A 27,781-nucleotide genomic window follows, 5' to 3' on the forward strand; every position below is an offset into this window, starting at 1 on the left:
TAAAGTAAAATAAATAATGACACATCCACTCTCTGGAAATGACACAATAAGAGAAAAGTAAAATAAATACTGACACATCCACTCAAATAATGTACGTAAATTTGTACGTCCTAATAAAAATTATAAGGAAGAAAAGTAATGTTGCATAGCCAAATGTAGAGTATTACTCCATTTTTTTTTTTAAGACTTTATGTATTTGACAGAGTAGGTGAGCACAAGCAGGGGGACCTGCAGAGAGAGAGAGAGAAGCAGGTTCCCTGGGGCTCAACGTGGGGCTCGAGCCTAAGGCCCTGGGATCCCAACCCAAGCCAAAGGCAATTGCTTAACCAACTGAGCCACCCAGGTGCCTCTCCACTTTTGTTTTGAAAAGAAATAATTGTATGTGAAGTTGTATTTGTATTGAATAAAAACTCTGTGAATTCCTAACTGGGGAACAGTAACATAACTTAAGGGAAAATCTTAGTTGTCACATTGACTGGTTGGGGAGGGTGCAAGATGTTAAAAATTTGTCAAAAAACTGACACAATGAACCATCCCGCCCAAAATGCCAATGGCACTCCTGTTGTTAAACACTAGGAAAGATACAAACCAAACTATTAAAAGTGATTATCTCTGGAATATGGAAATCAGGAGGGGTAAGCAGATAAATTTTACTTAACACACTTTTGTACTGTTTGAACTTTTATAAACAGGTACTGCTTTTGTAATTTTAAAAAATCCTCAAAGGAAAAAATAACACTATGTTTTCATATATTATTCTTTTTTTTTTTTAAAGATTTTATTTATTTATTTGACAGACAGAGATCACAAGTAGGCAGAGAAGCAGGCAAAGAGAGGGGGGTAAGCAGTCTCCCCACTGAGCAGAGAGCCAGATGCGGGGGCTCTATCCCAGGACCCTGAGATCATGACCTGAGCCAAAGGCAGAGGCTTTAACCCACTGAGCCACCCAGGCGCCCCACATGTTATTCTTCTTAAAGCAAGATTTTATACTATTTCCCCATCTTGGGAAACTTAATTATTTTTTTCAGAGCTAATTCAACCAATTGTGCTTGAAATATATCAACTTTCTGGATTATTCTTTCTTCATCTCAACACATATAAGCTCCCATATTATCCTGTAAAAATGCTTTAATTTCCTTTATATTAAATTAAAATCCTTTAATTTCCTTTATATCCTTCACAAACCCTCCCCCCCCCCTTACTCCCCACCGCCTTACACTACCATTTCATCTCTATCTTTTCCTTCACAGCAAACTTCATTCATTCTGTTACTGGATACCTTCAATAAACTTTTAGAGATGACATAATTGTGTGTCACACTGGGAATTCTGAGCAAGACAGTGAGAAGGCAAACACTGATGAGGAAGCATGTAACACTTCTTATCACCTCCTTCCTGAAATACTTTTGTTCCTCAGTTATCCTGGACGTTAACTCCTCTTCTGCCTACTTTCTTCCTTTATCTGAAATTTTGGAAGTTCTCTGGAGTTTGGCCCTTCTAACTGCTGGCCTGGTATCTCTACATGGCTGACAAAGGTACCTAAGCACATGTCCATAAATGAATTAATCATCTTCCAACCCTCTTCCCCAAACCTAGCTTGAAATATGGCTATCTTTGACTTCTGTCCTTCTTTCAGGATCTACAGCCAGTTAGTCTCGACAATTCCTGTCTATCTTTCCAGTAGCTCTCCTTTCTTTTGGCCCTACTTAATGCAGGCCTTTGCAATCTCCAATCTTGGCTATTACAAGTGATTATTAACTTGTCTTTCTGTCTCTGGGTTTTTTTCTTTGATCAGAAATTGCCTGGGTGGGGCGCCTGGGTGGCTCCGTGGGTTAAGCCTCTGCCTTCAGCTCAGGTCATGATCTCAGGGTCCTGGGATAGAGCCCCCGCATCTGGCTCTCTGCTCAGTGGGGAGACTGCTTACCCCCCTCTCTCTGCCTGCTTCTCTGCCTACTTGTGATCCTCTCTCTCTGTCAAATAAATAAATAAAATATTTTTTAAAAAAAGAAAAAGCAAAAGAAATTGCCTGGGTGGCTCAGTGGGTTAGGCCTCTGCCTTCCGCTCGGGTTATGATCTCGGGGTCCTGGGACTGAATCCCAAGTTGGGCTCGCTGCTCAGCAGGGAGACTGCTTCCTACCCCACCCCACCCCGCCTGCCTCTCTGCCTACTTGTGATCTTTCTCTGTGTGTCAAATACATAAATAAAATCTTTATTTTTTTTTTTAATTTTTATTTATTTGACAGAGAGAGATCACAAGTAGGCAGAGAGGCAGGCAGAGAGAGAGAGAGGAGGAAGCAGGCTCCCTGCCGAGCAGAGAGCCCGATGCGGGACTCGATCCCAGGACCCTGAGATCATGACCTGAGCCGAAGGCAGCGGCTTAACCCACTGAGCCACCCAGGCGCCCCATAAATAAAATCTTAAAAAAAAAAAAAAAAAAAGAAGAAGAAATTCAGTGGCGGGGGGGGGGGGGGGGGCGGGGCTGGTATATAGTAAGCAGAACCCAAACTCTTCAGCCTGTAGGTTAAGCCCTTCAAAGTCCCAGCACACCTTTCTTTCCATATCGTCTCCTAAAATCTCCTAAAACACTTACCATCATCATCATGTGCACCCTATGTTCCAAAACTCTTTTTTACTACTTAGACTATTCTCAAATATATTCAGTTTTCCTGTCACTATATTACTCTAACTAAAATACCTTTCCCTCACCTCTGCCTATTAAAATTCTATAGTTCCTAATAATCTAGTTTATAAGTTATCTCCTTCATGAAGACTTTTTGGTCATCTCCATATCCCTCAAAGTAAATGAATCTCCCCTTCTGTCATGCCCACTTATTATCCTATTTGCCCCATTATTATAGCACATACCACTATCTGCCTTGTATTTTACTTGCCTCAGTGTGTGTCTATCTACCCAGTTAGACTATCAGATCCATATATGGCAGGAAACATGGTTTTACTCAACCGTGTATGTTTTATATTGTTCTTCCCAGTGCCTTTGTAACTTTTAACAATAGCTGCAGTGGTTACAACTCATGTATTTCTAATAATGTTAATTCACAATTTTTAAGTTCTGTGTCTCAAACTGAAAATTAGCTATATTAAAAGTCAAATAGAGAGGGGCACCTGGGTGGCTCAGTGGGTTAAGGCCTCTGCCTTCGGCTCAGGTCATGATCCCGGGATCCTGGTATTGAGCCCTGCATTGGGCTCTCTGCTCAGTGGGGAGCCTGCTCCCCACCCCCCGCCCCACTCTGCCTGCCTCTCTGCCTACTTGTGATCTCCCTCTGTCAAATAAATAAATAAACTATTAAAAAAAAATCAAATAGAGAATCTCTAGGTCATCAGACGAATTCACATCTAAATTAGCTTGACTTCATATGGTACATAAGTTCTCTCAATGCTTCTCTTTTACGGACTGTCTGACTCACTCAGATTGGCTGGTTTTTATACCTGTTTTCATTCCCCTTCCTCCATCTCTCTTACTCTCTTATTTATCCCACTGTAACTGTCTCTCCTTTTTCTTCTTTTTGTTCTTCTTTACTCTTATATTTTCCCCTCTGCTTCTCTTTTTGAAATTTATTCACATCTATCTCTATTTTTATGGTATTTTAATTGTAATTTTTAGATTTTTGTCCTTGTTCTTTCCTTCAAAAAGATGAAAATTGGGGTGCCTGGGTGGCTCAGTGAGTTGGGCCTCTGCCTGCGGCTCAGGTCACGGTCTCAGGGTCCTGGGATAGAGCCCCGCCTTGGGCTCTCTGCTTAGCAGGAGCCTGCTTCCTTTCCTCTCTCTCTCTACCTGCCTCTCTGCCTAGTTGTGATCTCTGACAAATAAATAAACAAAATCTTTAAAAAAAAAAAAAGATGAAAATTACATGTGTGTATTCTTTCTTAAATAATTATCAAAATCTATAATCTTGTTTTTAGTTCCTATGAGACCTCATTTATTTTTATAATAAAACAGAAATACCTAGTTAGTAAAGATCCCCACTCCTACTATGTAAATACTTAGTTAGAATGTAATTAGCTTATACTATTAAGTGAAAAAAACATGGTGCTACTTTTTATACAAAAAGGGAAAATATGAATATAATATCCATACTGCTTGTATTTGATAAAAATAAAACTAAACATTTAAAATTACCTGTAATGGAAGGTAAGGAATAGAGCCAAGGGGACAGAAATGAAAACACAACTTTTCTGAATATAAATAATTAGTTTTGACTTTGGAATTGTATCAATGTCTTACATACTCAAAAATAAATGGAAAATAAAAAAGCAATCCCTAAATATTGAAAACAAATAGAAACCAACTTAACTGAACATTAATTTGGTGACACAAACATACAAAGGAATATTTCAAGATATTTTAGAAAACTGTATCTGCATTCTAGAAAATACTATTAATGTCAAAGATAACTGCAAAGAGATTTAAATTTCATAAAGTAGACTTATTGTTAGCAGTAATTCTGGTCAACTATTTTTATATGTTATATAATAAAGCAAATAAATAGTTACAGGATATTGTTCTTAGGAGTAAGGATTTCTAGTATAAACAGAAAGTTACAAATGTAGAATCAGAGTTTAAACAAAAATCCTGTAATGTTAACTTCAGCTGGAAAAAAATTAATGATTTGTTTCTTCCCAGAAATATACATAATTCCTTGTACTCTTCTAAAAAGTCCTAAATCAATGACAAAATAATAAACATTATATGCATGACAAGCAACCCCAATACCAAACTGTGGTCTCTAAAAACCACTCCTGACTTAAAAAAAAAAAAATCTAATTAATTAATCTTATATTTAATTTAGTTAATTTTAATTCTAAATGTTTAGTGTTAGCTTTAACAAATATCTGAATTCATCCCCCAAAAGAGCTCTGGGACAGAAAAAGAAAAAAAAAAAAGAAAGAAAAAGCACAGAATGTGCCTTCTGTCTAAAAGAAATCTAGTATCAATGAGGTTGGGTCAAAAGTGTATAATACTAGCATGAAGAAGAAGAATACTAGCATGAAGAAGTTCCAGGAGTTAATAACAACATCTGAAAAAAGAGAGGATAGTCACAAACAAACAAAAAATCGTATTGCTTATCAGTGGAAATCATAAGGGCATCAACTCCTTACTCCAAAGTGGGAATTAAAATGAAAAAACTGAGCAGTAATTCTACCTTCCCTGTAACAAACCACACAATGCAACCAAATAGCCCCTAGTCAATAGGAAAGGTTCTTTTTACAGAAGAATTCCATGGGGGAATGGGGGAAACAAAAGAATTGAAAAATCACCATCTTGCAAAATCATAGAAGGAACGATGGGGAATTCTATAGTGGAAGGATCAAGGATCAAGGATTTAACCCCCTGAACAATTTTAGCATCCTTAAGAGTAAGTCAACTGGACAATATGTGCCTCTTGACATGTTACAATTAGAAGCCTACATTACCACATATGAAATATTTTGCCAAAAATATTTTTTCTGAATTTAGTCCTAACTTCCAGTTTAGACACATAGAGGAGACAAAAGAATAAACTAAATGACAAAATAAGGAAGCAAAATATAGCATGAACTTCTCCAGGCCAAATGACCAGTTTCTTCCTTGGTGGAGCATGGAGGTGGGAAAGCAGAGAAGAGGGGGAGGAAGAAGACTCATCCAGTTTATAAGAGATATAACCATTCCCAAGAAAAAAATCTGTTTTAAAAACTGATAATAAATCTACATATCAATTTATGTAGGAAACATTACTGTCGATCCAAGATGGTATGAGGAACTCTTTTGCAGAGATAAGCAAACACTCTGTTTTGAGTGACAATCCGTTCTTCCTCCTCCTTTGTTAATCTATAAATATCCTTTTGCAAAGAAGCAATAGTCTCTTGTTGTTCCATTCGTTTTTTCTTATAGTGTTGACATTTTGCCTGTAAGAAAGTTTTCAAAAAAATATAATTATGATATGTACATCTAGGACATGGTGTCCTAACAATATTGTATAAAAAGCTGTCTTCACAGTTTCTATTGGGATGCTTCAGTTAAGAACTTCAAGAACTGTTTTTATTTTCTTTTATTTATTTATTTCTTGATTTTTTATTTTTTATAAACATATATTTTTATCCCCAGGGGTACAGGTCTGTGAATCGCCAGGTTTACACACTTCACAGCACTCACCAAAGCACATACCCTCCCCAATGTCCATAACCCCACCCCCCTTCTCCCAACCCCTTCTCCCCCCAGCAACCCTCAGTTTGTTTTGTGAGATTGAGAGTCACTTATGGTTTGTCTCCCTCCTAATCCCATTTTGTTTCATTGATTCTTCTCCTACCCACTTAAGCCCCCATGTTGCATCACCACTTCCTCACATCAGGGAGATCATATGATAGTTGTCTTTCTCCGCTTGACTTATTTCGCTAAGCATGATATGCTCTAGTTCTATCCATGTTGTCGCAAATGGCAAGATTTCATTTCTTTTGATGGCTGCATAGCATTCCATGGTGTATATATACCACATCTTCTTTATCCATTCATCTGTTGATGGACATCTAGGTTCTTTCCATAGTTTGGCTATTGTGGACATTGCTGCTATAAACATTCGGGTGCACGTGCCCCTTCGGATCACTACGTTTGTATCTTTAGGGTAAATACCCAGTAGTGCAATTGCTGGGTCATAGGGCAGTTCTATTTTCATATTTATTTATTTTTTTAAAGATTTTATTTATTTGACAGACAGAGATCATAAGCAGGCAGAGAGGCAGGCACAGAGAGAGGAGGAAGCAGGCTCCCTGTGTAGTGGGGCCTGATCCCAGGACCCTGAGATCATGACCCGAGCCGAAGGCAGAGGCTTTAACCCACTGAGCCACCCAGGTGCCCCAAGAACTGTTTTTAAATGGGTGCAAGCTCCAAGAACATTAATAAGCCATGAACACAAAAAATACAATGTAAAATAGGAAAAATTAGTTTATAATTAATCACATGCATTCAAGTTTTTATAATAAGTAAAGGAACTCCCTAAAACTGATATAATTTCGTGTATAGGTTTAGATGAAAATAATAATCAGGAAGGGATTTTAAGAATGTTAAAAAGAAACAAGATTAGAAACAAACTAAGGGTTTCAGAGGGGGGAGGGGTTGGGGAATGGGGAAGCCAGATGATGGGCATTAAGAAGGGACCATGTGATGATGAGCACTGGGTGTTATATGCAACTAATTAATCGTGGAACAGTACATCAAAAACTAATGATGTACTATATGCTGGCTAATGGAACATAATTTAAAAAAAAAAAGAAGTATAACATAAAAGAGAAGAAAAAAGAAATCTGATTTAAAATTCAGATTCTTTTTTTTTTTTTAAGATTTTATTTATTTATTTGAGAGAGAGAGAGAGACAGCAAGAGAAGAAGAGAAGTAACACAAGCAGGGGGAGTGGGAGAAGGAAAAGGAGACTTCTGGCCAAGCAGGGAGCCCACTGCGGAGCTCAATCCCAGAACCCTGGGATCATGACCTGAGCCAAAGGCAGAGGCTTTAACCCACTGAGCCACCCAGGCGCCCCTAAAATTCAGATTCTTAAGTGATCAATGATAATTCGGATTTCAGATGGCTTGATCAACTTAGGCAATCATGTAATATGGAAGACAGTAAACTCAGAGTAACTCCCTAATGAGGATTTATTATTAAGAAATAATATATACCCCAAGATTTATAAGGAATAAATAAATTATATATTATATTCTAAATATATATTTACATATAAATTTACATATAAATTATATATTCCTTATATTAGTATAAGGAATATAAATCTTGGACACTCTCTGGTCTTCAATGAAATATCACTGGCCTGGTGTTTCCTTTATTCCCTAGCTTCAATCCTTCAATGTCCCTTGAAAGCTCATTATCAAGAGCACCATCATTGTTGTTGTTGTTGTTGTTGTTGTTTTAAAGATTTTTATTTATTTATTTTACAGAGAGAGATCACAAGTAGGCAGAGAGGCAGGCAGAGAGAGAGGACAGGAAGCAGGCTCCCTGCCAAGCAGAGAGCCCAATGCGGGGCTCGATCCCAGGACCCCGGGATCATGACCTGAGCCAAAGGAGAGGTTTAACCCACTGAGCCACCCAGGCACCCCCATCATTGTTGTTTTTGATACACTTTTTATTAAGTTCAGTGAGAAACCCCATCCCCATCTAATCTCCATATAACTAAGACATATTATACTAAGTTATACTCCATATAACTAAGACATATTTTTAGAAGAGAATGCCTTGTCTAAGCACATGTTCACCTGCCCATAGTGACAAGTTACTGAGACTTAGATAACCACAAGGGGGAAAGGGGACTCGGCTTCTGATATCATAACAATTCCCAGTAACCAGTGATCATCTGCCTCAGCCCCAACTTGGAAGCCAGGTATTTGCTGTATAGCCAAGTGATGTGGGTCCCTATTACACCTGTAACTATACATTAGCCATAAAACCAGAATAATTTAGTTTTTCAAGGTTGCAGGAATAAGAGCAATATACAAGAATCTGTATCTCTCCTAAATTATTCTATGAAGCCAACATTACCCTGATACCAAGCCAGACATCACAATACAAAAGAACCACAAAACAATATCCCTTATAAACTCTAACGCAGATAATCCCTAACAAAATACTAGCAAACCAAATCCAGCAGCATATTAAAAGGACTGTACACCAGGACCAAGTGAGATTTATTCTTGGAATGCAAGAATGACTCAACATATGAAAAACAGGGGTGCCTGGGTGGCTCAGATGGTTAAACGTTTGCCTCTGGCTCAAGTCATGATTTCTAGGTCCTGGGATTAATCCTCATGTCAGGCTCCCAGCTCAGCTGGAGTCTGCTTCTCCCTCTCCTTCTTCCCCTGCTCATTCTCTCTTTCAAATGAATAAATAAAATCTTTTTTTAAAAAAAACTAAGAAAAATCTGTGTAGTACGCATTAACAAAATGAAGAAAAAGCACATGATCATCTCAATTGATACAGAAAAAGCATGTGACAACATCCAATACCTTTCATGAAAAAATGCTCAACAAACTAGGAATAAAAGGAAACAATCTAAACATAATAAAAGCCATTTACAAACACAGTGAACCTCATACTCAGTAGAGAAAGACTGAAAGCTTTTTCTCTAAGATCAGAAACAAGGTAAAGATGCTTGCACTTGCTATTCCACATAGTACTGAAGTCCTAGTCAGACTAATCAGCCAAGAAAAAGAACTAAAAAGCATCCATTTCGGAAGGAAGTAAAATTATGTTTGCAGATGATATGGTCTTATATGCAGAAAATCTAAAATGTCCACAAACAAAAAACAAAGCAAAATAAAAAACGAAAACAAAAAACATCAACCAAAAAAGTGTGAGAACTAATGAATGAATTCAGCAAAGTAGCAGTATATGAAACCAACACAGAAAAATGAATTGCATTTCTATACACTAACAATGAACAATCCAAAAGTGAAATTAAGAAAACAATTCCAGGGATGCCTGGGTGGCTCAAGCAGTTAAATGTCCAACTCTTGATTTCAGCTCAGGTCATGACCTCAGGGTTATAGGATCAAACCCCATGTTGGGCTCCATGCTCAACAAAAGTCTGCTTGAGATTCTCTCTCTCCCTCAGCCCCTACCCCCTTCACTCTCTATCTCTCTCAAAATAAGTAAATAAATATTTTTTAAGTGCATTTACAAAGCATCAAAAAGAATAAAATAGAAATAAACCAAGAAGTCAAGACACTTATACACTGAAAATTATAAAAGGCTGCTGAAGGAAAGTAAATAAGTCACAAATGAATGGAAAGACTCTCTGTTCACAGGAAGGAAGACTTAATATTGTTAAGAGGTCAATATTACCCAAAGTGATCTACAGATTCAATGAGACTCCTACCAAAATCCTAATGACTTTTTTTTTGCAGACACAGAAAAATCTGTCCTAAAAACAATCTTGAAAAGGAACAAAGTTAAAGCTCTCACACTTCTGATTTCAAAGCTTACGACAGAACTACAGTAATCAAAACAGTGTGATACTGAAATAGACAGATGTATATACTAATGGAGTAGAATAGAGAGCCCCAAAATAATCCTGTGGATATATGATCACACTATTTTCATCAAGGATACGAAGACCATTCAATAGGAAAAGAACAGGCTTTGTTCAACAAATAATGTTGGAAAACCGGGTATCTACATGCAAAAGAATTAAGGTGGACCCTTATCTAACACCATATTACAAAAAATTAATTTAAAATAGATCAAAGAGGGGCGCCTGGGTGGCTCAGCGGGTTAAGCCTCTGCCTTCAGCTCAGGTCATGATCCCAGGGTCCTGAGATCGAGCCCCACATCGGGCTCTCTGCTCCATGGGGAGCCTGCTTCCTCCTCTTTCTCTCTGCCTGCTTTTCTCCTTACTTGTGATTTCTGTCTGTCAAATAAATAAATAAAATCTTTAAAAAAATAAAATAAAATGGATCAAAGATCTAAATATATGAAATAAAACTTGAAAATTCTTAGAAGAAAGCATAAGACAACAGCTTCAGGACACTGGATTTAGCAATCATTTCTTGGATAGGACAAAAAAAGCACAAGCAAGAGAAAAAAAAAATAGACAAACTGGACTTCATCCAAATTTAAAACATTTGTGCATCAAAGGACACAATCAACAGAGTAAAAGGACAACCCACGGTAAGAGAGAAACTATTTTCAAATAATATATATGATAAGGGGTCAATATCCAGAGTAAATAACTCTGAAACAAAATCCAATTGAAAAACAAAATCCAATTGAAAAACAAGGAAAGGGGGGTGCCTGGGTGGCTCAGTGGGTTAAAGCCTCTGCCTTCGGCTCGCGTCATGATCTCAGGGTCCTGGGATCGAGCCCCACATCAGGCTCTCTGCTCAGCAGGGAGCCTGCTTCCTCCCTCTCTCTGCCTGCCTCTCTGCCTGCTTGTGATCTCTGTCTGCCAAATAAATAAATAAATAATTCTTTAAAAACAAACAAACAAACAAACAAGGAAAGGACTTGCATAGACATTTCTCTAAAGAACATACACAAATGACCAATAAGCACCTGAAAAGAATGCTCAACATCACTATCAGAAAGATGCAAATCAAAACCAGAATGAGGGGTGCCTGGGCGGCTCAGTGGGTTAAAGCCTCTGCCTCCCGTTCAGGTCATGATTCCAGGGTCCTGGGATTGGGCCCTGCATCCGGCTCTCAGCTCAGCAGGGAACCTGCTTCCTCCTCTCTCTTTGCCTGCCTCTCTGCCTACCTGTGATCTCCGTCTGTCAAATAAATAAATAAATAAAATCTTCAAAAAAAAAACCACACCAGAATGAAATAACTCTTCACACCCATTAGGACTATTACTACTGAAAACACAACAAAATAAAAAATAACAAGTGTTGGTAAGGATGTGGAGAAACTGAAACTTTAGTACATTGCTAGTGGAAATGTCAAATGGTGCAGCAACTCCAGAGAATATACTGCAGTTCCTCAAAAAAAAAATTAAACATAAAATTACCATATGACCAACAAATTCCACTTCGGATATACCAAAAGAACTGAAACCAGGGACTTGAATAGCCATTTGTATACACATGTTCATAGCAGTTCTATTCACAATAGCCAAAGGTGAAAACAATCTAAGCGTCTATTGATGGATGAATGGATAAACGAGATGTGGTATATGTACACAAAATAATGTTATTTGGCTTTAAAAAGAAAGGAAATTCCAACACATGCTACAACATGGATAAATATTGAAGACATTTTGCTAAAATGAAATAAGTCAGTCACAGGAGGACAAATATTGTATGATTCCACTTATATGAGACAAGGTATCTACAATAGTCAAATAACAAGACAGAAAGTAGAATGGTAGTTGCCAAGAGTTGCAGAGAGCAAAGAATGAAGAGTTACTGTTTAAAGAGGATGGAGTTTCAGTTTGGGAAGATGAAAAAAGTTCTGTTGATGGATGGTAAAGACAGATGCACAACATGAATGCACTTAATGCCACTGAAGAGTATACTTTTAAATGGTAAAGTTTATGTTAAGTATAATTTACAATAGAAAAAGGGGGAAATTCAATTTCTCTGTATATACTAGCAATGAACAGTAAGAAATTAAACAAAATTAAAGTATCTGGCTTCAGGTGAAAGAGCGTGTGACTCGATCTAGGGGTCATGAGTTTGAACCCCACAGTGAGTGTAGCAATTAATTAAAAATAAAATCTTTGGGGCGCCTGAGTGGCTCAGTGGATTAAGCCACTGCCTTCGGCTCAGGTCATGATTTCAGGGTCCTGGGATCGAGCCCCGCATTGGGCTCTCTGCTCCATGGGGAGCCTGCTTCCCCCTCTCTCTCTGCCTGCCTCTCTGCCTACTTGTGATCTCTCTGTCAAATAAATAAATAAAATCTTAAAAAGAAAAATCTTTAGGGTGCCTGGGTGGCTCAGTCGGTTAAGTGTCTACCTTCAGCTCAGGTCATGACCCCAGGATCCAGGTTCCGAATCCTGCATCCGGCTCCCAGTTACTGGGGAGTCTGCTTCTCCCTCGACCCCTCCCCACTGCTCATGATCTCTGTCTCAAATAAAATCTTTAAAAAATTAACTAACTAAAATAAACTAAAAATCTTTAGAGGCACCTAAGTGGTTCTGTCAGTTAAGCATCTGCCTTCAGCTCAAGTCATGATCCCAAGGTCCTGGGATTAAGCCCCATTTGGGGTCCCTGCAGGGGAGTCTGCCTCTCCCTCTCCCTCTGCCACTCCCCTTGCTTATGCTCTCTCGCTCTCCCTCTCTCTCAAATAAATATTTGAAAAAAATCTTAAAAAATTAAATAGAAAGTACAATCATTTACAATACTATTAAAATACTGAATACTTAGAGATAAATCTGTTAAAGCATGTGAAAGACCAGCGTACTCCAAATTACAAAACACTACTAAGAGGGGGCACCTGGGTGGCTCAGTCTGTTAAGCATCTGACTCTTGATCTCAGCCCAGGTCTTGATCTCAGGGTCCTAAGGTTAAACCCTGTGTAAGGCTTAAAACAACAACAATAAAACTAACAAACAAAAAACACTGCTGAGAGAAATTAAAGGCCTAAACAAATAGAAATATCATGCTCATGGATCACAACATTCAATACTGTTAAAATGCCATTCTCCCAAATGGGTCTATGTACTCAATAAAATCCAAGCAGGCTTTTTTTGTAGAAATCAACAAGCTAATTAGAAAATTCACACAGAAACGTAAAAGACATAAAATAGCCAAAACAACATTGACAAAGAAAAATGTAAAAGACTTACAGTGCCTGCTTACAAGGTTAACAGTAATCAAAACAGTGTGGTACTTCCATAAAGACAGATACATTTATCAGTGAAACAGAACCGCGTCCAGAAATAGACCCACACATACAAAAACTGATTTTCACCGAAAGTACAAAGCAATCTGGTAGAGAAAGGATACTCTTTTTAACAAATGGTGATAGGACAACTTTTTTGTATCTAAAAAAGTGGTGAACCATGATCTATTAAAAAAAAACTGATAGACTGAACTTTATCAAATTTAAGAACTTAAGCTCCTTGAAGAATACTGAAAAACTGAAGACAAGTCACACGCAGTTTCTTAAAAAGTTAAATATATATTTATCATACATTCAGCAATTACAGCCTTAGGTATCTACTGAGGAGAAATGAAAGCATATGTTCACGGAAAGAGTAGAATACAGATGTTAATAAGTTTTATATGTAATAGTCAAAAACTGGAAACAACTCAAAAGTACACTAAGAGGTAAATATACTATGGTATATCAGTACAATGGAATACTTACCAGTAATAAAACAGTATTAACCAACGATACATCCAGCAATATGAATGAATCTTGAAATAATTATACTGAGTGAAAGAGGACTAGATACTGATTTTGACAGAGCAGGCAGTTAGCTAGGTAAGAGCTGGAGGCAAGGATGGTGGTGAGCAATAGTTAAATAGCTGCCCACCTCCCAGGGCTATCAGATCAAGAATAGCAGGCGCAGAGCATGTGTTCTCCTTTCCAGCCTGTGTCCTACAATAACCTACATCATCTTCATTATATTTACACTGTGGTTTCGACTCCTCCCTTCCTGTGGGGAAAGATGGCCATGACAGTTCTGGCCAGAACGTTGTGAGACCAAGAACTCCCCCTCTCTACCAGCAGGAGTCCCTTAGATGACTGGAAACAACCTCAGAGACCACTGTAGCGATGATCGACCCATAACCTATGCAAACATAAAAAGAAAAGACATCCCTAACTCCAGCGTAGATGCATCTCTGGGCCTGCCCACTCACCCATCTTGAGAGTGTACTGTCCTTAATAAACTGCTTTGTACTTGATACTTTCCTCTTTTATTGGAGTGTGGTTTCTCATATAAATCTTTCACGGGGAATTTAAGAACCAAGACCTCCATTCACACAATACAGAATCTCCCACCAGTAACAACAGCCTGTGCCAAATAAATTGTCCTTTTCCTTCCCGTATCTCTCTTTTCTCCCTACTTTCAGTACTTATGAGGCAGTCATATATTCTGAATGTCTTGCTGACTTTAAAAAATTTTAGGTTTATTTTTTCATTTGGCCCCAAGAAACACTGTCTTAAGGTTTGGTGTATTATTTCAGAAAGCTAATCTGAATAGAAAGCTAATAATACCAAAAGTCATTTATGACACATGGAACTACTTGATGGAAAAATACAAGTCCTCCCTTACCAATGAACCTTCAAGTATCAGTTCTTTGCAGTGCCTGTCACACTGGTAAATTCATACATCTTATGTTTCAATAATTTAACTTTGTAATTATTTATATATCAACCTCCTTGAAGAGATAAATAGATATCTTCCTAGAAAAATAGCACTTGTATCCTCCACCTCAACTCCCTCTGTCAACCAAGGACCTAGCACCTTTACAGCTCCTGATGGCTGCCTTCTCACATCAATAAGTTGATGTGTTAAATGGTCTTGGATTTCCACATGCCCTCTATCTAAGAGAAAGGTCAAAATAAAATTCATATATAAATATTTCCAAAATATTTCCCCCCTCCTTTAGATAGACTTTATAATTGTATAATGTTCCACTGATGAGGAAAACTACCTAACAAAGCCAACCTAAAAACACAGTATCTTAATGGTTGAGGATTTTGTTTACTGATAAGTAATAAAAACAGATTTGGCTGTCTTTTCTAGAGTTATGATCAACAACAGCAGCTCTAGCACCGTGTACCCCAAGCTGGCAGCCTAAATGAGGGTAGAACAGCAACTGCCTCTGTCCTCATACCAGCACTCCCTGTGGTCTCTGACTGATTCTCTCTGACCCCGGGACATGATATTACTCATCTGATCCTTTCAATGTTGCCAGCATAAACTGAACAGACATCTAGACCTGGCCTGATGACTACTGGCTCCTTTTAGGTAGCCTAACTCCCTGTGTGCTGTAGGTAAATACACTGTTGTGCCAACAAAACAGCTTTAAGGATTTGATGTTCATTAATATATAATATTTTTAAGGATCTGTAATAACTCATACAACTAAACATTCATTATCACTACAAAACATTTATTTTCTTCTAATTATAACAAATTCCCATGTCGTAAAATAAGTTTTTTAAAATTAGAAAACAAAGCATTTAGTGTTACCATATTGATATTTATATAAAAAGAAAAGTAGCCAAACAACTTATAATTACAAAGGATATTCCATAAAAATGTTATGTAAATTTAATTCAATAACCCAAATATTTGAGCATTGACTATTGATAATAAAACAGGCTCTCTTAGCCTAAACAAGATAGACAAAAATATTTGCCTTCATGGAGCTTACATTCTAACAAGGGAGATACATAAACAAAACAAATAAAGGATACAGTATGTTAGGATGTTGGATGATGGTAAGAACTATAGGTAAAATTTAAATCGGGGAAGGCATGATGATGTGTGGGGGATGGAACTGGTAACGCTAAGTAAAGTACTCAAGAAAGCAATCCCTGAGAGATGGTGACATCCAAGAAAGGAGAGAACAAGTCATGTAGTTAAGTAGGAAAAAGCATGCAGTGCAAAGGAAAAAGAAAGAACAAAATGTACAAAGGCCCTGAGATGAGAATTCTGTTCAAGGGTAATATTCAAGGATGAGCAAGAACATGAGGCAACTGGGTGGCTTAGTGGGTTAAGTGACAGACTCCTGATTTCAGCTCAGGTCATAATCTCAAGGTTGTGAGAATGAGCCCTGCATTGGGCTCCATACCGAGCATGGAGCATGGAGCCTGCTTAAGATTCTCTCACTCCCCGACCCCTCTCACAACTGCTCACACCCATGCACACATGCGCTCTCTCTTTAAAAAAAAAAAAAAAAAAAAAGAGCAAGAATGTCAGTGTGACTGGAGTAGAATAAGCAAGGAGTAAACTAGATGAAATTAGAAGGTAACAGGAAGCCAAATCATGTAGGACGTTAGAGGCCATGGTAAGACTTTTTGATTTTTGTCTAAAGAGGAAGGAAAGACACTAGAGGTTTCTGAGCTACTATGTTTTCAGCTTAGCAAAAAAGGCAAGGATGGAAACAGGGAGACCAACACATAGGTAGGAGAGAAATGAAGGTGACCTGGACTGGAGTGAAGACTAAAAAAATAAGTTTGGCCAAGAAATTCAGGAACCCCATTTTACATGTAAAGTTCAGGATACCCATTAGACATTCAGTAGAGATATTAAATAGGTGCAAGTTATCAATCTGGAATTAGGGAAGATGCCTGGACTACAGATTAAAAATTATGAATGAATTTATGTTATGCATTAGACTGAATATCATCAAGAGAGTCAGAATATATAAGAAAGAGAAAAGTCTAAGGAATGAGTACTGGGGAATCCCAGCACTAGCTGGATAGGAAGATAAGAAGAACCAGCAAAGGAATTAAAGAATGACCAGTGGGGTTAGAGGAAAACCAGAAGAGAGGATATTCTGGAAACAAAGAATTTTAAGAAGGCAACACTGATAGGTCAATAAGATGAAGACGACTGAATTAAGCAACACAGAAGTCACCTGTGACCTTAATAAGCTGCTTTAGTACTATCATCTATGAAAACACTTAAATCAATACCTGTAAAGCTCTACACTCCTTTTGAAGATCATCTATTATATTCTGTTGCTGGCAAACCCTATTTAGGGATTCATCCTCCAGTTCATCAATTTTGGACTTCACACTCTCCATAATTTGTTCCAAGTCATTAGCTCGTTGTTCATGATCGGCTGCTCGGCTTTGTTCTAACTGAAGTTCATTTCTAATAACAGACACACAAATGCTTCCCTTAATAATAAAAATAAATCACATCAACAAACACACCCATCTAACAACATTGAATTTCTAAAATTTCTTTGCATTCTTAAAATTTCCATCATATAGCACAAAACAACAGGAGAAATATAGGGCACCATTACATATCTAACCTAAGCTATTACTATAAGATTTACCTAGTAAAAATATTTTTAAACTTAATATTTAATTAAAATAGAAAAATTTTTAAAATTTTTTAAAATTAAGATAAAAAAATCAAAAATTATTTTCAAGGCAATTATTCTAGAATGCATACTACTTATACAAAAGCAATTCAAAAGAGAATTCTTTCTATTTTCTTACTTAAGCTGCTGATTAGTTTCTATGAGTTCCTGGATCATGTTCTGTTGGCGTGTTGTTTCTTCCACCAATGTTTTCAAATTCTGCCTCATCCTTTGTGATGACTGTTTGTCAAAAACGATGAGATCTATATTTTTGGAATATAACACAGATGGTAAAAATAAAAGGCAAAAAATATTTAAGATTAAAAAGCTTTAATGAAATCTTGCCATTTACAACATGGATGGAACTAGAGGGTATTAGGCTAAGCAAAGTAAGTCAATCAGAGAAAGACAATTCATATGACCTCTCTGATGTGAGGAATTTGAGAGGCAGGGCAGAGGTTCATAGGGGAAGGGAGGGAAAAATTAAACAAGATGGGACCAAGGAGGAAGACAAACCACTAGAGACTCTTAAACTCGGGAAACAAACTGAGGGTTACTGGGGAATGGAGGAGAGGGATAGGGTGGCTGGGTGATGGACACTAGGGAGGGTTTGTGCTATGGTGAGCACTGTGAATTGTGTCAGACTGATGAATCAGACCTGTACCCCTGGGGCAAATACATTATATGTTAATTTAAAAAAAGAAAAGATAAAAAGTTTTAAAAGGAAAACGAGATTTTTTACCATAATTAGAAAGAATAGGCTCTAGTGAGAATAGGAATATCAAGAATAGGATCTGGTTACCTTTAAGATCAGTTCCTTTGACTAGAGATAAAGGTGCTAAGCCATGCCTCATCAACAGCATATTTATACTTTCCCATTCTGCTTCTTCCCGCTGTAATTATAAGGAGCAAGAAAAGGATTAACTTTAACATGTAAAGAGAAGAAACACCCTCTTGAATATAATTTCATTGTTTTCAGAATGGAAAAATTTCCCCAAAGTTTTGTAATATGAATTTTTATGCACATATAATTATTAAAATTAAAACAAATTTCTAACAAAATTAGCAGTCCAAAAGAATGCAAATAAGCACAAATAATTGTATTACGTAATTCCATACTCATACATACATATGGTCTTAATGGATAAATTAAAACAAAAACACCAATCAAAAACAAACAAAACAAAACACCAATCAAAAACCAATCAGTGAACCAAACAGACCTTAGTTTTTCTTTTTTTAACTGAATCACACCAAGCCCTACTCAAAAGAAATAGCTGCAGGGTGCCTGGGTGGCTCAGTCAGTTAAGCATCCGACTTCATATCAGGTCATGATCTCAGAATCATGGGATAGAGCTCCACGCAGAGCTTCTCCCTTTCCCTCTAACCCTATTCCTGTGTGTACTCTCATTTTCTCTCTGAAATAAGTAAGATCTTAAAAAAAGTTTGACCAAGGTTTAAAAAAAGAAAGAGAGAAAGAAACACCTGCATATTAGGTCATATTAACTGAACAGTCAATAAATGCAAGTCACTCAAAAACAAGTATCACTTAATGAGCAGGGTCACCAAAAAAAAAAAAAAAAAAAAAAAAAAGATCAAAACATCTGAATGGTCAAAACCAATGATGCAGACAAGGTCCAACTATAAAAAGGAGTCTGTCCATCTAGGTAACTGATTCTAATAGAATCCCTCTGAGAGACTCTCCCAAGTTTTGCATCTCTGATTCTAAATAAGTACTTATACCATAAACCTGAGAGGGGAATCCTAACTCTCTAGATTAAGTAAATAAAAACATAATAATAGGAAGAAAAAGATAAACACAATATTATACATAAATACCGATGAGAATAAAAATAGAGATGGTTTTTTAAAATTAGACATTTAGGGCACCTGGGTGGCTCAGTTGGTTGAGCAACTGCCTTCAGCTCAGGTCATGATCCCGGAATCCCAGAATCAAATCCTGCATCAGGCTCCCACCTCCATAGGGAGTCTGCATCTCCCTCTGACCTTCTCCTCGCTCATGCTCTCTCTTACTGTCTCTCTCTCAAACAAATAAATAAAATCTTCAAAAAATAAATAAATAAAATAAAATAAGACATTTAAATCCATGATAATAGTTTATAAGTCGTTTAATGATCAATTTGAAATCACTGTGTGAAGTGACTTACTTTTTAAGTTATTAAAGTATATTTGAAAAGGTAATTTGAGTGAATTTTCAAAGTGCTTGAAAAATAAAATTTACACAATAGTTTTCACTAGTGATCTATAGTATTAAATACTGTAATACCTTTAAGATTAATAATTTAGGTAACAAAGTACATATAAAAGTGTTACAAAGTACATATGAAAGTATTACTCTCCACACCCAAATGCCCCTAAACATCAAAGAATCTCTCAAGACAAGAAAGAAACAAATTACCCTTATCACAGCACTATTACTAACAGCGCCAAATCTTTCCTTTTGACTGCTGAGTTCCTTCACCTTCTTTATCCTTTCCACACTTCTCCTCCCTCCTACACTCTTTGCCCTTATTTATGTTGTAGGTCTTCTGGTCACAAAGATTCATGACTCAGAATTAAAATTATTGAAGATAACTGGTTTTGGAGCCAAATGTGTGGACATCTCAATGTTAGTCTACTATGACTCATAAAAACCAAGTACTCTGTAAATAATGCTACATATTCTGAATGATCAAATGATATAAATATATATTGTTCTCTAATAACTCTCTTAAGAATAATGTAACTGTTTGAAAATTCTGAAAAGCCAATAACGGTCTTTTCTAAAGTATGTGTTACAGAACACTAATTAAATGTTCATGAGACTAATGTTAAATAAACAGGAAATACTGTATGCTAAAACCTATTTGTGAAGTCTGAGAATGATGAAATCATTAGATAATCTTTAACCCAAGATTTCCCAAAAATTATTTTACTAAAGAATCCTTTAAGATTTTTCATATATGTAGATATAATATTCTTTGGCACATACTTTAAGAAATACTGGCTTCAAATATTTTACATTTACCTGTTTTTCCGTCATGAGTGTGTTTGATGATTTACTGGACTCCTAGGCTTTAGGGGCTGCTGGAGATAATAGTATCTTTTGTAAAATTGGAAGAACTAGCTTGGCAAGAAAAAATATTCACGTTGCCTAAATGAAAAAAGAAAAAGTGCAATAGGTGTTAAGGGAAATTATATTTAAAGGAACCTGTAACTAGGGGCACCTGGGTGGCTCAGTTGTTAAAAGAACCTATTAGCTATTTGGCAATTTAAGCCATTCCTGTGTCTCCTGTGCCAAAACTTGTATGACTTCTTAGCTGATTTTTAAGAATGATTAGAATAAACTCTATCTTAGTTCTCCTCTACAAATAAAACATTATGGGTTTTACACACACACACACACACACACACACACAGGGAGGGAGAGAGAGAGAGAGAGAGAGAGAGAGAGAGAGAGAACTATTTGTTTGACTAGATAATGATCTTCTCAGGATTAGTAAGAAAAGTAGGCGGCCTCCTGGCTGCCAGGTCAGTGTTTCTTCCAAAGCATCCTTCTCCCTCTTATGCTTCAGATAGCAAAATCCAACTAAACAATTTACTATTCACCCTTAAGTCTGGCCTACGGGATGTAGTCTTTCCACTTTATTTTCAGATAAACCTAATAACATGTTACAAAGTCTCAAATTCTGCCACTTTTGTACTTGATATCATACTGTCTCTCCTTTAAGCTTTGGTCTCTTTCAACAACTCAGTCACACACAATGTTAATCCCTCCTGCTTTTACAACTCTTTCAGCTAGTTTTAACTTTTCATTAGAGAAATTTTCAGAAATACACAAAAATAGAGAAAGAATACAATAAACCCATGAATACAGCTCCAACATTCTTTCATTCTTATTTCTTCTTCATTTCTAATTTCTAATGTATACTGTATATTTTATGCTAACTTCTCTTTATAATAATTTCTAATGTATACTGTATAATTTCAAATACAAATTCTTTTTCAACACAGTTTAATACCATTATCACATCAAATAAAACCAATAATTTCTTACTACCACTTATTACCTAGCCCAAGTTCTATTCCCCACCAAATGTTCTAAAAATGTCTTTTTATTTTTTTTCCAAATCAGGATCCAGAAGTCCACATGTGGCACTCTAAAATTTCTTCTAATCTATAGCAGTGCCACTCCCTCTTTTTTGGTTGAAAAAATAGGTCAGTCTCGCAAAACTCCCCTTATTTCATATTTGGCTTACTGTATCCTTGTCTTTTAACCTATTTCACCATCCCCTATATTTCTTGTAAACTGGTTACATCTAGAGGCTTTATTAGATTCAGATTCAGTATTTTCTGGCAAAAATACTTCAGAGGTGGTGCTGTGTTCATTTTATTTTAACACCATCAAAAGTCAGCCATAATTTTAAAGATTTTTTGTTTTGTTTAGTTTTGTTAGAGAGAGAGGTAGGCAGAGGGAGAAGCAAGCTCTCTGTTGAGCCAGGAGCCTGTTGTTGGATTCAATCCAAGGATCCTGGGATGCTGACCTTAGACAAAGGCAGACGCTTAACCAACTGAGCCACCCAGGTGTCCCAAGAGTCAGCCAGAATTTTAAAGTGGGAAGAATACATCCTTGTAGACCAGACATAATGGTGGTTGATATCCCCAAAGAGTGTGGAGCCACATAATCTGACAATCTCCCTAACTACCACAATGGATCTCTTTCAAATCATCAAAATGTCATCTTTCCAGATTCAAGGCCTGGCCACTCTTATCCTATTCTTCACTTAGTTAACTCATACTTGACCTTAAGATCCTGACTCAGATTTCTTTCTTCAGGAAAAACGTCCCTAATCCCATGACCAGATCAGGTCCTCGTGTTATATGTTCTTGTAGCACTATAAAGAATAAAGTATAGAGGTTTAGCATTCAGTGTCAGATGGCCAGAGTGACTAACAGCTTAACTATGTAACTAGATGACATTGACAAACTCATTAACCTCTTTGAGCATTGATTTTTTCATCTGTAAAGAAGGAACACAGTAATACGTATATCTCATGGGTTAAATTAAGTCATACAACATACAGAAAGTCCTTAGAATGAGATACCTGGCATATAGAAACTTATAGATAAGTGGCAGTTGCTATATAAAAAGTATGCTAAACAAAATGGATCTTATCTTAATCATACAATCATATATTAGCTTAGATGCTTTCTACAAATTAATCAGACAATCACCTCATACATCTGTTTTACATAAACATGTCTAGGTAAGACTAAATTCTATGAAATGGTAATGGTGGAGTAAGCAGCTCTGTCTCCAAAGGCAACTAAGAAAGCTGAATAAAGTACATTAAATTCAGGGAGCTTGGTGGCTCACGCAGTAGTGCATGCAGCTCTTTATCTCAGGGTCATGAGTTAGAGCCCTCTCTTGGGGGCAGAGGTTACTTTCAAAAACAAACAAAAAACATTAAACTATTTTTCTTACAAGCATTAAAGAACTAACACAATACTGAGGAAGTACCAGGCAAAAAAATTGAGGAGATAGGAACCCATTTTTTCCCTAAAGGCATTTGGCAATCCAAAGAAAGAGCTATGAAAATGCCATCCCCCAAACATTTAAAATTGTTAACTGTAAAGACTACAATGTTCAGGATAAGAGTTAACTAGAAGTAAACTGTCCATACCATGAACTGAAACTGGTTCCTCTCCTGAGTCATTTCAGTATCTCAAGAAGATACCAAATTAAAAACTATTTCAGGGGAGCCTGGGTGGCTCAGTGGGTTAAGCCTCTGCCTTAGGCTCAGGTCATGATCTGAGAGTCCTGGGATCGAGCCCCACATCAGGCTCTCTGCTCAGCAGGGAGCCTGCTTCCCTCTCTCTGCCTGCCTCTCTGCCTACTTGTGATCTCTCTATCAAATAAATAAAATCTTAAAAAAAAAATGCTTTCATGGGGCACCTGGTTCCTCATTTGGTTAGCATCTGCCTTCAGCTCAGGTTGTGACCTCAGGGTCCTGGGATCAAACCCCACTTTGGGCTCCCTGCTCAATAGGGAGTCTGCTTCTCCCTCTCTCTGCCCCCCCACCCCTGCTCATGCTTGCTCTCTAAAACATAAAATTTTTTTTAAGTTTTTTTTTTTTTTTTACTTTTTATAAACATATATTTTTATCCCGAGGGGTATAGGTCTGTGAATCGCCAGGTTTACACACTTCACAGCACTCACCAAAGCACATACCCTCCCCAATGTCCATAACCAAACATAAAATCTTTTAAAAAAAAAATTTTTTTTAAAGATTTTTTATTTATTTATTTGACAGACAGAGATCACAAGTAGGCAGAGAGGCAGGCAGAGAGTGAGAGAGGAGGAAGCAGGCTCCCCGCGGAGCAGAGAGCCCGACGCGGGGCTCGATCCCAGGACCCTGGGATCATGACCTGAGCCGAAGGCAGAGGCTTTAACCCACTAAGCCACCCAGGCGCCCCATCTTTTTTAAAAAAAATTTTAAAGAAAAATAGTGCTTCCATGTACCTGGCAGAAGCAAATGAAATCTTCTCTGGAAAAGGGCCTTAAAATAACCCCACCAGAAAATGTTTCAAATACAACATCCAGCAAATAGTCAAAGATAACCAAGGCATACAGGAAATAAGACATAAAGAGACAGAAACAACAGTCGAAAGAAACCAACTAAGAAAGAAGGACTTCTGATACTGCAGTTATTAGGCAGAGACAATAAAACAATTATGCTGACAATGTTCCAAGAAATAAAAATCAAAGCTTGAAACTTTACTAGAGAACTGTAAACTGAAAAAGAAACAGAACAGGGCACCTGGGTGGCTCAGCTGGTTAAAAGACTGCCTTCGGCTCAGGTCATGATCCCGGAGTCCCAGGACCAAGTCCCACATCAGGCTCACAGCTCTGCAGGGGAGTCTGCTTCTCCCTCTGACCTTCTCCCCTCTCATGCTCTCTCTCTCTTTCAAATAAAGTAAATAAAATCTAAAAAAGAAAAGAAAAGAAAAGAAAAGAAACAAAAAGATTTGAAAAAGAATAAAAATTTAGAACAAAAATTACAATAGCTGAAAGTAGGATCTCAAATCACAGGCTTAAAGTAGATAAGAAAGCAGAAGAGAAAATTAAACAAATAAATGAAAGGAACGTAGAACAGACTCCATCTTTTTAGTTCTCTATGCTACATTCAGGAAAACACAGCAGACATTCTACTTCAAATGGAGAGGATACATAAATAATTGCCATCCAAGAAATAGAGAAAAAATGAAGAAGCAGGATTTGAAGATATAATGGCAAAGAAATTTTGAGAGCCAGTGAAAGACATAAATCCACCAATTATAGAAGCCCAGCAAACTGCAAACAAAACAGAGAAAAAAAAATCACACCTAGGCACATAATATTAAAGTACAGAAAAACAAAGACAGAAAAGCTCAAAAGGAATTACAGAAAAAAAAATCATCTTCAAGGAGTGACAACTGAAATGTCAGCTAAATTCTTAGCAGTAGTAATGCAAACTAATAGTAAACTAATATATTCGATATGCTGAAAGAAAATAATTGCCAATCTAAAATTCTAAATCTAGTGAAAATATCCACTAATAATAAGGACATAGGACATTTTCAAGCAAACAAAACAAATCTGACAGAACTAGTCTATAAAAAATTCTAAAGGAGATGCTTCATGCAAAAGATTGCTTGATTAAAAAGACAAAAATGCAGAAAGGAATAAAGAGCAAAGAAATGAATATTGCAAAGAAACACTGACTACATAAAATAAGCTCTTATGAAGATTTAAAAATATACCTAAGGGGCACCTGGGTGGCTCAGTCAGTTAAGCATCTGTCTTCAACTCGGGTCATGATCCCAGGATTCTGGGATTGAGTCCCACATCAGACTCCCTACGTGACAGGGAGTCTGCTTCTCTCTCTCCCTCGGCCCCTCCTCCCTCTTGTGCTCCCTCCTCTCTCTCTCACCCTCTCTCAAATAAATAAAAACCTTTAAAAAATAAATAAAAGTAAAACATAGCTAAAATGAACAATAATAAAATGTATTAGCTGGGAGTAGGGCAAATAGAATACCAGTGTTCCAATTTTGTTTATAATTCAGGAGGAAGATAAAGGCATCTTTTAATATCAGTATTTTGCAAATTAAGGATGCTTAAGAATTTATGAAACAGCCAATGAAGAACAGAACTCGAATGTATAATACAAAGGGGGAAAAAAAAAAGGAACCATGAGGATGAATGAAAATAAATCTAAAGGAAAGAAACAGAGAACAAATGGAACAAAAATACAGATTTAAACTCACGTCTGTAATCATATTAAATGTAAATAGATTAAATGCTCCAGTTAAAAGAGAAAAACTATCAAGCTGGATTAAAAAAAAAAAAAGTCATGGGGTGCCTGGGTGGCTCAGTGGGTTAAGGCCTCTGCCTTCGGCTCAGGTCATGGTCCCAGGGTCCTGGGATCGAGCCCCACATCGGGCTCTCTGCTCAGCAGGGAGCCTGCTTCCTCCTCTCTCTCTGCCTGCCTCTCTGCCTGCTTGTGATCTCTGTCTGTCAAATAAATAAATAAAATCTTAAAAAAAAAAAAAAGTCGAACTATATGATTTTGAAGGAAAAAAGACAACTAAAATATTTAAAAGCCATATACAATATGAACATACAAAATGGTAAAGATAAAGAATAAAGAAAGGATTGATGACATGGTAATAGCAAAGTTTTTAAAATCTCTGAATCCTTGTATTAAAACAAAACAACTAGGTATCAAAGAAAAAAACCCCAAAAACAGTATTTGTATCAAAACATAGTGACATAAATTGTCCCCCACAAACATTAAAATAGAAGTGGGTGGACACAAATCACTAAGGCTGCAAGAACTACAAGGTGTCAGCATCTGTGTAAGAAAACAAGAAAAAGCAACAGGCAGTATTTAACAGTCATAAAAACAGGAGGATTCCCAAATCATTAGTATTCACTAATATTCACTATTGCACTAATATGAAAACAGGTGAATCTGGAAGGGGTTTTGCACTTGTGCCATAAGGACTATAGTTGTTAGAGTCCTATGAAGGCTCAAAATTGACATGTAAGAACTCCATGACAGGGCCCACAGTTAGAAGACACTTCTGGGAATGGAACCAAAATTGAGCAAGACAGGAACAAGAGAGAGGAAGGGGAAAATTGAGACCAAAGTGGGTTGGGTAACAGACCCAAGAAATCTCAGAAAACAAACTGCCATATTTTTTAATACTACACAGAAGCAGCAGAAGAGGAAGTCTGAGAAATCAGAATGGCTTTCCTGAATTCTGTCCCACTGTAAAAGTCCAAGAAGAGAGAATTCTGGGAAGACTACAGAGTAAAGAGTACCAGGAATTTGTCTCTGCACCTAGACACCAATTGTACTGGCAGAATCTATCTCAAGTAAGTATTTTAGAACTCTGTGGAGTCTACTGAGGTTTGCAAATTCCAGGGAAAACTAGAATGACAATTTGTGGTTAATTACAATTTTAGCTCTGAGCACAGTAATACCCATTCCCCACCCCCATTCCCACAACTGGCAGCTGTTCACAGCATACCAGGAGCAGCTTGCCCCCAGGTCATGTAGGGTAAACAAGAAGAACCCTTTGCTCCAAATATCAGGGTTCTGTGATCTGATCAGTGATTATTACTTCTAACTTCAGAGAAGAAAAGAAGCTAAGTGACTTCCAGGAAATTTAAAGGGCCATTGTCCTTTTCTTTTCCTCTTCATTGTTCTGTCTTCACCCTTTTTGGGAGTCAGACACTGAAGACTACACATTTAAAGGCAAAGGCACATTTGGGAAACTATAAAGTCACGGCACATGCTAAGGGAAGGGTACAGGCTGAAAATAACCTGAGAAAACCTTAAGTTTACACCTCAGGTTGATCCTTGGCACAGATTTATTGACTACAACAATCAAAAAACAAAAACAAAATCCAGCAAACACTGGTGAAGGAGAAGAATCTGATTTTCAGAAATTACCACATTATTAAATTCAAATGTCCAGTTTCCAACAAAAAAGTAACAAACATGAATAGCATCAGGAAATTATGGCCCATTTAAAGGAAAAAAAAATTAACAGAAACTATCCATGGGGAAGAAAGGGTGGGGGGAGACTTGATGGCAGATCTACTAGACAAAGACTTTAAAACAACCATCTTAAAAAAACTAAAGGAAGATGTGAAAACGAACAATATATGAACAAAATGGAAATCTCAATAAAGATAAGAAAAACCTAAAAAAAAATAAAAAAGAAGGGCACCTAGCC

The 27,781-nt window shown here is 37.1% G+C and overlaps 1 protein-coding gene across 5 annotated transcripts in view; it reads right to left on the reverse strand.

The window, feature by feature from the left end:
- The window catches only part of CEP70 (centrosomal protein 70), a 123,391-nt gene that overhangs the window by 60,844 nt on the left and 34,766 nt on the right, over positions 1–27,781 (reverse strand). For 4 of the 5 annotated variants that reach the window (XM_032334396.1, XM_032334377.1, XM_032334411.1 and 1 more), the window contains exons 3-8: positions 22,299–22,389; positions 20,523–20,648; positions 18,297–18,387; positions 17,634–17,757; positions 17,097–17,277; positions 5,734–5,903 (exon numbers count right to left, since the gene is read on the reverse strand). In XM_032334396.1, coding sequence (XP_032190287.1) covers positions 5,734–5,903; positions 17,097–17,277; positions 17,634–17,757; positions 18,297–18,387; positions 20,523–20,537 — 581 coding nt within the window. In that variant the 5' untranslated portion in view covers positions 20,538–20,648; positions 22,299–22,389. The remainder of the gene's footprint in view (positions 1–5,733; positions 5,904–17,096; positions 17,278–17,633; positions 17,758–18,296; positions 18,388–20,522; positions 20,649–22,298; positions 22,390–27,781) is intronic. The other variant, XM_032334387.1, reaches the window with a different exon arrangement.

Source organism: Mustela erminea, chromosome 1 (assembly GCF_009829155.1).
Source record: "Mustela erminea isolate mMusErm1 chromosome 1, mMusErm1.Pri, whole genome shotgun sequence".
Lineage (NCBI taxonomy): Eukaryota > Metazoa > Chordata > Mammalia > Carnivora > Mustelidae > Mustela > Mustela erminea.